Here is a 12,005-nt window from a genome sequence, read left to right as displayed (position 1 = left end):
GTTGGCTGTTTCGGAAAACTTTTATAAGCGTCACCAAATCAGAGGTCTTTGCAAGATAAGGACCTTGGCCCCATTGTCACATCCATGGTAGACATTAGGCTCAGAAAAATGGGCCGATTGGCTGATAGTGGTTGTGTGAAGAAGAATATATGTTTGTAATAGAAATGACATACTTGAAAATTTGCCTTAATCCATTTAAAGGAAAAGTAGAACGAAAAGGAGGAAAAACATTTGGCACTTCTAGGTTGGGCAAACGAGAAAGGCATCCTTCAGCTGTTCTCACACAGGCAGCAGTAAATGCTTGTCATCGTGCAAGCCGAAGTATGAGAGAAGTGTTTTCATTTGTCAATAGCACTGAGAAATATTAGGCAGTGTGTGATGAGCTGCTCAAACGAGAAGTTCAATTAAACACTCAGCAGACTAAAGCTTTGGAAAATGTCCTTTTAAAATTTAGTGTTTACCCTCACTAATTAGTATGAAAGAGAAGATTTGTTTTGTGCATGTTTTTATATGTTAACAAGGCATTGGATGTTTTTGCTTGTACACTTTGGAATGGTTCCCTGTGACTTTCTGAAGCCATCAGATGTTTTAGTAAATAAGTTTGTTTACAAGGGACTGCTCAGAAGAATTATTCTGAATTAATGTTTTAAAATAGATTAATTAAATTGCATTAAACTTGTGTGTGGAAGAGCTAATCTGGAATTCAGGTGAATTTAGTTGCTTACAAATATTAATTTACTTAATTAAACAAAGGCGAATTTGTGTTAAGTGTGTCAATTCTGAGTAAGACTATTGGCAGAGATCGTTAGTGCACTTTATCTAATCTGCTTTAAATTTACACCTTTAGTTGTCTGGTTTTTCTGGGTGTTGCAGTACTAGAGCCACCTCCTGGCAACTGGTTGTAGGAAGGCTCTGGGCTTTTTGCTCCTCTCTTTGGCTTTGTTTCTGAATATGAAAATCCAGGAACAGGGAGCAGTGTGTGTCTTCACTTTCAACTCATAATACATAAATAGGGAAATTAATATTTTTATGTTTTGGAGGGTGAAGAAATAGATTGTATTTATTATTAGAAGGTTTAGTTCTGTTACTCCATATTGATGCTTGTTCCATCTTGGAATCTTTAGGACTGTTTTTCTCAAATTTTGGGGAAAAAAAAAAAATCCTTCAGGAGGTAAGAAGGAACTAACGAACTATGTTTGCTGCACATGATTATTTCCATTATTCACTGTGATTAAAAGCTGAGACAATTTTTAGTTTGTGCTGGTTTATACAACAGGAATGGGTTTATGGTGGCTTTATTAGGCATGGTTTACAAAAGTCATGTCTGGCCTGGGGTAGGGAGAAGGTGGACAGTAACAGCTGATATGGGATCTGGCTGCATGATGCAAGAGGTCTGAAGGGTCAGAAACATTTGAGGTAACTGAGATTTGGCGGCACCCAGGGCTGAGGTGGGAATGGAGGTGGGAGAAAATCCCTCAGATACACATCGTAACCCGTTCCTCAGTTTTTGCATTGGGGCAGACTTGAAGCAGTCTCTTCCAACCCCCAAAAAGCGCTCTGGGAGAAGTGATGAGTGCAGTGCAGATCTAAATAGCCACCTAAATAGCTCAGCTGGAGTCAGTGTGAGTGTGGCTGGCCAAGGCCTCCTGTAGTGTATGTGTTAATGAGATATTTTCCATTGTCTGGTATGACCTGTCTTCCCCTACCCCTCCCCTAGATAATGGCAAATTGACTATAAAATATTGCTCTGTTGATCCAACTTCCACATGCTGGTTGGGGGAGGAAAAGTGGGCACGTTTCATGTCCCTCTTGCAGTTTATCCTTGGCTTCCTCACTTTATGTTAATATTTCTTCCTTATAGTTTAATATTTGTTCCAGGTGATATTTCAGCATTAGTGGCTTAATGCCAAAGTACACATACTTAATTTGGAATTAATGGGGACTAGGGTTTCAGCCAGAAGAAGGAAAGGAGGAAAAAAAAAAAAGGAGAAAAGGCTGGGAACACGTAGCAAATCTCTGAAGAAATGTTTTGCATGAGGAAATGCTGGTAAATACTTCACTGAGTAAAACGCGTGGAAACTATATTGGCAAAGTTATTCTGAGTTTTATCAGCTCTTCAACGCTGATAAACTAACTGTTAAGTTTTATTGGTCTTTTACCCCTGGTTCTGAAAGCAAGGTTAGACCACAGCTAAAATTTTCTGTTATAAATTGAAATTCTGAATTTGGGAGAGGGGCATTTTATTCAAGTTGTGATAGCTGCTGTGGTTGCAGTACCACGTGTAGCTTACTTGGGCATTGCCTTCCTAATCCACACATCTAGTGTTAATAATGGAATTACTTGTTTCCACTTATGTTCTAATAGAGGAGCTCTCTACCTCTGGGGGCAGCAGAAGTATATTTTGTTCTGCCTGTTGAGAAGGCAAAAATGTGTTCAATGAGGATGCTGGCTAATTGCCTGTGAGCTGTGTCTGACTTACTGAAGTTGTAATAAAATCTGTTTAAATGGAAATAAATACTAATGATATGAAGACACATTGCTCTGTGCGTGTAGTAGCTGTTCTGCCATAGTTTGCTTGTTATGCCTGTGTTTTAAGGCTCTGTGACAGAATATTCTGATGGTACGTCTAACACGACACTGAATATTTTCAGGCTATGACCCATGAGAAGTGGGGAACTGATGTCAGAATTGTGAAATTCTTTGTGTTGTTTTTGTTGAAGAAAGGTTAAATCAATTTCAGTGTTGTTTGGTTTTGGTTTTGGGTTTTTTTTTTTTTTAATAAGGAGTTTTGGAAGGCTAAATATGTGCATCACGTGAAGTATGAAAGCGTTTAAACGAAAGCACTGCAAATCCTTTGTAATGCTTTGTAAAATATTGGTATGTTTGTAACTGTAACTGGTTTCAATGCAACACATGAAGTATGAGTGAAATCTTAACTTGTGTAAATAGACAAAGTTTTAAAAGTTGGGTTTTGTTCTAGTTTGTCCCTTTTTAGTGTTTGGAGCGGCGGCTGTCTTCCTTCAAGTTGAGGGCAGGGTTCTTAATATTACTAGCAGTATGTGACATTATGAAACAATAACTGCAGCACAGCTGTTTTATTCTGTTAAGCCTGGCTGGTTACCAGGATTTCTCAGAAATGGCAAATACAATTTACCAAAATGGCATCCATATGCACTAATGTATTGCCAGGTTTTTTGGGCGTGAAGCCACAGGGTGTGCTGTTCCAACAGTTTTTCACCACAATCAGAATTTCAAATGACTCTGTATTGGCAGTGCTGGTATTTTGAGTAAACAATTGGGGTACATGGGGAGTCCCCCTTTTGAGATGGGCTTTCACAGTGTGCAGTGGTTGCTCAGTCTCAAAGTTCTTCTGTAGGTTGTGGTGTTCTCTTCAAAAATTAGTACTCCGCTTGTCTGGCTGAATGGCTTTCTTGCGCTCAAGTGGAATACGGAGAGAGGAAAATCTTTATGCATAGTTGGATTTGATTCAGTGTTGGTGTTGAGGGATGAATTACCATTTCCACTGGTAAATCTCAAATTATCCCTCTAGTGTTTTTTTGCTTCAGGTTTAAAAGGAAAGAATTGGCTGATCTCTTCTTGGTATTCATTGTCCATCCTTTCGTGAACTGTGGGAATGCACAGATATGAATGGTTCCAGTGTTTCAAATTCAATTTTACAGACTAAAGGATTCTCTTAAAACACTAATAAATAACCTTGACAGAGAATTCCAAGGGAGGCAGGGCTGAGAAATATTTTGGCTTTAAAATCAGGACCATATTCTGAAAACGGTTTCATCCGCGTTGAGCTGTAGAAAACCCAGGCAAGTTCAATAACCAAGAAAAAGTCAAGTTTTGCTTCAAGTCTAGTTGTAATTAGCTCCCTGTTCTCACCGACTGTTTCTGAAGATTTGAGTGGCCTGTTAAGATTCATACATGTAAGGATCTTGTGTACATATAGGTCTGTACAGAATGTGGTAATTGCAAATGTAGCCTGGCTTGGGAGCTTCATATGCTTTTGTGATATTAAGACTAAATACTAAAGTCTGATCACTTCCAAGAGCTAAGCAATAATTTGTAAATTAACCCCCTGCTGTTTAGGAATGGTCTTGTATTGCTCTTGAAATGTCTAAGACAAAAATAAATTTATGAAATAAAATGTTTTGTTTTATCCTGATGAGCTGCCAAATCTCAGAAGCTAAATGTTCACTTTATCCATTGGGAAAATGTGGAAAGGTGGACCAGCAAGGAAAGCTTGAGCTCTTGTCTCAGGCCCAGTATAGAAAGATTGACTCAGGAGTAATGCATGTAGGTCAGTCCTTTGCTCTTCGATGGGGATAGTGAGTAGAAAAGTAGAAGCTGATACCACTGGATGATCACTTGTAGGTTCGTTACTTGGGTTGGGAATTGCATCTCCTTATATAGAGCAAGAATGAAAAAAATAAAGGCAGTATTAATATATCAAGTAATCTGTACTAACATTCTTGCTGCTGTTTTTCAGGATTGCATGACTTGCAAAACTACCTGTCTGGGGACCTGCAGTGGTATTTGACTGGATATTGCTGCCTGGTTCTGAATGATGTCAGAACAGGATTTGGCAGATGTTGTTCAGATTGCTGTTGAAGACCTGACTCCAGATAACCCAGGTACAGCGCAGGTGCTAGTGGTGACACAAAGATATTTATAGTATTGCCCATTGACAAGGTGGAAATTGCTGTTGAGCTTTTCTTAGTAATATAAAGCAGTGCTGCAGATTCTTTTGAGAGGTGATTCTTAAGACTACACACTAGGTTGTACATCTTCAGTGCCCTTTAGATCAGATTTTTTAAAAGATTTTTTTTATTTTCTTTTACAGACTTTATTGCCTGGGGTTTTTTTTGTGCAGGGGTAGACTAGCGCTGAAGACTTTGAATGAAATATGGCCTCTTGCAATCTCTTGTTTTTCTCCAAACCAAATGTATGTTTTGGGCTTTCCCTCAAAGTGAGAACTGTCACCCATCTACTATGAATTCTTGTTTTATCTGTAAAACAGTTTCTAGCATACATTATTCAAATTGAAAAACACTCCTGGAAGCAAAGACTGTGATAGTCCTTGCTTAGAACTTGACCTACTAAGCCAAAATACTGAGATCAGTCACAGACACTGATCCTGTGCTGCCATTACCTATGAGGAGGTGACTGAAAGAACAGTAACTACAGTTACAGAAAACAGAAACATATAAAAACTTGTATTCTGATGCAATTCAAGAATGTTTGCAAAGTGTTGGAAGAGAAGCTGGGACCTGCCCATTGTAGTCTAGGTGGTAACTTGGTGTTAAGGCTGTGGTATGGTCTATGTTAAACAATGCTTCCTTTGCTTGGTTTGGTAGAGGAGCTCAAACCTGGTCTGATCTCAAATGATGCTCTGACTGTGAGGCTTTACCTCTTGATTTTGCCAGCCAGGCCTTCAGGTTCTAAATTCAGTTTTCCTTTATTACTTTTTTTCTTCGAAAAGTTTGCCTTTAGATGAAAGGCTGTTAGAACCTATGGGTCCGCACATGCAAGTGATTATTTTTGGAAAGCTGGCAGGATTTTGTTCATCTATACTGGGAAAACTAACCCACGCTATGCTGAGTAGTGGCTGTAATTCTGTCTTTGTATAGAACTTCATTAGTACTTTTAATGGTTTTGTATAAACGTGGGGGTCAGAAGCCTGTAGGATCTGTCAAAGCAGAACAGCTACCAGAGGCAGCAAACTCTGCTACCTTCTGGTAAGTTCCTAATAAAAAAAATCCAAGGTAGTGTTTGAGTGTTACATCCTCAGCGTGCTTGAAATAAAATATTGGATTTGGACAAATGTTTTTTGAGAAACAGTAATGCATTGTCATATATTTAAGAGAAAACCAAAGTAAGTGTAAAAATACATATAATAAACACCTTTTATGTTAATTAAACACTTTTAACATTTATTTTACTAATGTACTTTTAATTTGAGCCTTATCCTTTTGTATTATAAACTATGGACGTGCTTATTTTTCTTTGCAGTTGTGTTGGAGAATCATGAAGTGACAGATGATGATGTAGAACCTGCTCTGAAACGCCAGCGTATAGAAATTAACTGCCAGGATCCCTCTATTAAGGTTTCGATAATGCCTTTTCCTATTTTTATTTGTAATAGAATTAAGTTAGTTTACTTAGGGAAATACATTAAAAGAAAAGAATGTAAAACAAACTGTTTATTATGTTATTACGTAATGCTGGAATTATTGATAGCCTTCTTGTATATATTTCTTCATTTTTGTGCATAAATTTAAAAATCTGGATGATTGCCTAGTTCTCCAGTGTAAAATCCATACCAAGAATTTTACATGCAGTATAAAATGTCATCAGGATTAATTCCAGTGACGCAAATGTCACTATTGGTACATTTTTTGATAAAGTGAATAAAGTTGCCCTAAAAGATAAACTTGAGCATGTATTTGTATTACAATTTGTAGATACTTTTGAGCATGTTTAAAATTATTATTTTTAGCTAACAACATTCTCCCAATAATAGTTAAACCAGATTTGGTTCAGGCTCAGTAGCTCAGGCTTTTCTGTACATGCAGAACTTCTCCCGCTTTTCTCTCTAGTGTGTTTTAGTTTTGTGGGGTTTTTGTTGTTCCTTGGAGCATAAGTATATGAGCACTGTTTTACTGCCACACATGTTAAACGATATGTAGGTCTGTAGTTTTGAAATGGTCATAGAAACTGAAGCCCTGTATTAAAAGAGCACCAGGGAGCAGCACTATAAACCAGCGTGATGAGGTGTGTAAGCTGTAACAGAGGGCCACGAGATGGCATCGTTGCTGTTTGGGAAGGCGAATGCGTGTAACGTTACCCTTTAATGGCCTATTTTTCCCAAGAGGAACCAAGTAGAATAGGCTTTCTTTTCAATAAAATTGCTTAGGAAAACAGGTTTTATTTATTTGCTTTTCTTGGTTTGCTGTTCAGGAGAAAACTTAAGTGAGTGGCATTAATTGTCTCTGAGGTTATTCGTGTTGATACAATTTCCACTGTAATCATCTGAATTTATGTGTTTGGGCAGGAAAAAAATCTTACTTAACTTTATCCAGGAGGATGCATTCATAGATTTATATAATCCTTTTGTTTTTACTTGTATGGAAAGGCTTTGACATGTGTATGAAATCATACCAACGAAGTGCTTAGGTGAAAATATGTTTGGCTTGGATGCTTTTGGCTTATAAGTAAAGATCTGGAAGAGCTTGAGAATGCTAAAATGCTCCTGGATGTCATCAGTTTTATATGTGGATGAATGTTGTCACTAGACACGCTCCTAGTTCCTTTAGAATTGTTTTCCAATCACATTTATCTGTAGCTTCCTTATGTGTATGTTGCTGAAGATAAATGCGTAAGTCTTTAAAATCAGTTTCTTTTTCATTCTCCCTTTCTAGTCGTTCCTGTATTCCATTAATCAGACAATATGCCTGCGGTTGGATAGCATTGAGGCAAAGTTGCTGGCACTAGAGGCTACCTGTAAATCATTGGAAGAGAAGTTGGATCTTGTCATGAACAAACAGCACAGCCCCATCCAAGTCCCCATGGTGGCAGGTTCTCCTCTTGGCGCTACACAGACATGCAATAAAGTACGATGGTAAGAAAAGAACAGATTACTCATCAACGTGCTTTTTTAAATAACGTAAATCCATTTCTTTGGCATCAAGCTCTGCAGCTTTCTGTATAGCTGTCAAGAGCTTGGAGTGCTGTTTATGAGTGTAGAGTTAATTTATTTTGAAGGTAATTTTTGTACCAGTTTCATGATGTTACTTAGAATGTACTTACTGTCCATGGACAGTTTGCAACTATTTCCACATTTCATTTTGACTTAAGACTGGTTCATCCATACTCTGGAAAAGTCTCATCAGCTATTTTAGACAGATTTTTTTAGACTTGCTTTGCTTTTATTTATGTGGCTGTTTTGAGTGAATGACTTCACCATTCTAATTACTTTTCAGTTTACTTTTATTTCACCAGAAATACAACAGAGTTTGTTTTATGTGCTTGTTTTCTAAAAACTCTTGCTAGAATAATACCTGCTTTTGGGAGGGTTAGAAGTTGGAGATGGAAAATCTGTTAAATCTAATCCACTTTGATGAAGGAGCAGGTTTAACTTGTAGTACCTTTATGTATGAGTTGCTTTATATAATTTTAAATATCTGAATCTTGCTGTGCCTGTCATTTTACTGTGGAGATGATTCCAGCCAGAGAAATACGCTTATCAAAAGACTCTTTTGTCTAACAACTTTTTCCTCCTCATTCATACATTTATAGCTAGAAAAAAAATCAATACTTCTCTAAAAAATTATTTTTTATTCTCCATTGCAAAGGTGTATAGGCAACTTTCACATGTCATACCATTCTAGTCAAGATATCCTAACTTAATTCATCTTTTGTCAGTCTGCTTTTCCATCTTCTGATCTTTCTAATCGCTGTCTTTGAGCTGTCTCAATATCTGAAAACTGTTTTGTATATATGTTTGGTACGTTATACTTGGTGCAGTGTTTTAGGTGCACTACTCTAGAGCTCTATAGAAAATTCAGTTCCTTGCCTTATGCTCATCCATTTGATGTAGGGGGAAAAAAACTCAAACTACCACAAACATGACCCTTTTTTTTGACCCCTTTTCTCCTAGGCTCCTTGCTGTATTATTATTTTTTTTTTTTTCTTTCAGTATTGCTATTTTTATAATTGGTATTTTAAACTAAAAAATTTATCTCAAGGCTGTAACTGCATTTTATTATTACATCTTTCAGTTCATGCATTTATGAAGCAGGGTGAAGTATAACTGCTACTGTAAGGGTTCAGAGTTGGAGGTTTTTACCTGAGAGGGATACACTCTGCGTGGGTACCTGTACCTATGTTGCATAATGCAGACTGTTACTTCATGGTTGCTAACTGAGTGTTACTACCGATGAATGGAGTCTAATCTTTTTAAAAGATACCTTATTTGTATTTAAAAATCTAAAATAATACACAACCCAGTATGTTTCTTGATTTCTGTATTAAAAGTTCAGATGTCCTTTTTATTTTCACTGTAAATTGGAGTAATCTCTGTTCCTCCTGCTGTAGCAGTCACTTGTCCAGTCAGGAACAGCTGATATCCTCAGACTTTTCCAAAACAACTTTCTTTTTCAGATATCCAAGTACAGTGTTTGGGCCCCAGTTCAGAATTTCTTCTACTGGTCTTTGTTCTTGTGCCGGTGATGAACACCCTGCCCGTTGGACATCCTCTTTTTCCTTTTTTCCATTTAATTTTTCTTTGAAGTAGGTGCTGTGTCTACATCTGCCTATGCTTTTGAAGGCTTTCCAGTCATACGTTGTAAAGGTTAATTATGGCTAAGTTCTGTATCAAGAGAGGTAAAGTACGTGTAGTAACTATTTGGATTATAGTTCAAGTAACTAGAGTATTACACAAGTTTTTACTAAATATTCTTTATCAATAATTTTTTCTCAATTCTTCTTTAAATCTGTTGCTAATTTTTTTTTTTTGTCTCTGTGTCAGAGATTTTTGAGTTCTTGTGCAAAAGCTGAACTTCTTACTGTGATTTATGCACAAAAGACTTCAAAACACCAAAGGGACCATTCAGAAATGCATGGTCCCTTTGGGAGTCTGTTAATTCATGTTCAGTGAAGGCTTTCCTCTGTAAATTGTACTGTTTTGTGTTTCATATGGGATTTGCCAGACCTGAAGTGGTTTGTTTTTAATCTCTGTAACCATCAGAAATCTATCCTGTGTGTTGATGGTGAGCTTGGTGTTTAATCTTTTGTTTTGGGTGTACAGATTCATGACGATGGTTTCTCAGACAATCTGAACATGATTTAGACAGAAGTCTTGAAGACTGTAAGATTCTCTGCCCCAAATATTTGTTAGTGTTGGTATGAAGCTGCACATTATCAAATGCATCTTGCCAATAAAGCACTGAGGGCTTTTTGTTCTTTAGCAGTCTGTGGCCTATATGACTCAAAAGAAAATAGCTAGGGGCGTATGTGTTTAACTTGGCATCAGTAGCCCTTCAGTTTCACAGTGGTGGTGCGTTTCACTGATTTCCCTGCCTCTCATTCATAAAAACCTTTATCACTTGTTGATTATTTCCAGTTAAAGCCTGCATGGTCTGTTCTGTTGTATCAACTCTCTATATAGCTCCCTCGTCCCCTTACATTGCAGATGGCAGTGGAGAGCTGCCAACAAGAATCAGTGTTTTGGATAGTGATTTACAGATTCTGCATCTGAATGAGATTCTTCAATCTTATTCTCTTCCTTCTGCCACTAAGTAATACCAGGTTTGGTGCTCCAACAAAAACATTTTAGTTAACAAAAGCATGTCACCCAGGTGGTGCTACACTGCCTGTGAAGCAGACTCATTCTTTTCTTCAATAAGTACCTTAGGGTTTGTGATCTTTTGCACTCTATAGTGAATTTTGGTTACAGTACTCTTGGTAATTTGCATTATTTTGATGCAGATTTAACACAATCAAAATTTGTTTTACAGCAGTGCACACACTAAAGTACAAACTGTGCATTTTAAATTCACACAGTTTGATTGCTTTGTGCTATTTGTGCTTTTAAAATCAAATTGCTTTTTCTAAGACTTGCCAGTTTAAAATGCACGTAGCTCATCATGAGATGAAAACAAGGACAGCTGCGACAGAGAAGCTTTCATCTGCGTCCTCTTGTGGTGGAATTGTGTAGTTACAGCGTACCGAGTGAATTCACAGCTATGCACTATGGCCTGCCTTGGCTTGATGTGGAATTTGATGTTGTTTTCAGCACTGTGCACTGGCTGCTTATAAGATGGAGTGTTAATCTGTCTATACAGCTGCACTATGGAGTCAGGAGTCTTATTTTGCAATGGTTATTAGGCTTACATTGAATGGTGTAAGATTCTAGTAAATTTAACGTATTGATCTATGGGGATAACTCGTACCTGCTTCGTGCCAAGCTGTTGTTTCCAACATTTAGAAATTCTGATTAGGGAAATGAAACAGAAGATTTTAAGGAGATTTGCAGTAAGTCGGGAACCCCCCCATGTTACTGGCTCCCAGAACAGAAATGTAATGCTTGTTAGAATCTCATTCTGCTTTCTGTCTCCTTATTAAACACATGAGAAGTGATATGTGTGAAAATTTTCCAACATCTTTTTCTGGATATGTGATTTTTGAAGGCTTTCTGGTGTTTCTTGGAAAACTACGAAATGTTGAATTCAGAAATTACAGTACTGTCTACTGCTCTTGATATTTTGCATAAGTACATCTTCATGCAGGCTGAATTGTCCTCAGTTCTTCCGTTCACATTGTTTACCCTGATCTGCTATTATGATACTTCATTATATACTAGCTAATTGCAGTGCAGATAAGGAAGAAAGTACAGGTTATGTAGTGCTGTGTAATGAATGATTTGTATGAATGGTTGAGATACAGGGGGAACAATAGGCTAACTTCTGGATCTCCAATTAAGAAGTTTAAGCTACAGCAAAAACTAACAGAAGAAAACTTCTTTTGAAAGAAAGTAATTCTGAATTTGTGAGATTTAAACTGGTTTGAGAGAAAGAGCAATATGCCATAAACAATATGGAGTGACTTGTAGCTGTTTTATTTTGTATACGTTGTATAAATCATCACAGGAAAAGCAGAACTAAACAAGTGTAGTTTTATATAGGTTTTTGTCCTATATCCTCTGCCTTTTCACTGGGCAAGCGTCGTGTTTGCTATGTGGTCCATGATGCTCCCTGCTATGGGGTTTTGAAATCTTCCATGCTATTCCCATGATAGCATCTCTGACTGCTGGAGTTAGCTGCTGCAGGCTTGTCCTTAGCCCAGCCCCAGATTTTAATAGGTGTTTAGAATTTTTCAGACAGTTTACTTCTGTCAGATTTGGTCATAAGAGTGTAAAGTGTTATTTGGGATTGGAGAAACAGCATGATGTTAAATCTTATTTTTCTGGGGAAGCAGGGAAAGGGGTTGGAATGAAT

At 37.4% G+C, this 12,005-nt stretch overlaps 1 protein-coding gene across 4 annotated transcripts in view; it reads left to right on the top strand.

Moving 5' to 3' along the window:
• Nucleotides 1–12,005, top strand: part of BANP (BTG3 associated nuclear protein) — a 153,906-nt gene that overhangs the window by 10,036 nt on the left and 131,865 nt on the right. For all 4 annotated transcript variants that reach the window (XR_003989205.1, XM_030470514.1, XM_030470513.1 and 1 more), the window contains exons 2-4: nucleotides 4,499–4,643; nucleotides 6,022–6,116; nucleotides 7,431–7,630. Coding sequence is in view for 3 of the 4 variants with exons in the window: in XM_030470514.1 (XP_030326374.1) it covers nucleotides 4,574–4,643; nucleotides 6,022–6,116; nucleotides 7,431–7,630 (365 nt within the window). In the remaining variant the exon portion in view is untranslated. The remainder of the gene's footprint in view (nucleotides 1–4,498; nucleotides 4,644–6,021; nucleotides 6,117–7,430; nucleotides 7,631–12,005) is intronic.

This window comes from Strigops habroptila, chromosome Z (genome assembly GCF_004027225.2).
Source record: "Strigops habroptila isolate Jane chromosome Z, bStrHab1.2.pri, whole genome shotgun sequence".
Lineage (NCBI taxonomy): Eukaryota > Metazoa > Chordata > Aves > Psittaciformes > Psittacidae > Strigops > Strigops habroptila.
Note: the sequence above shows the minus strand (reverse complement) of the source record. Positions and strands in the feature narration are given on the sequence as shown.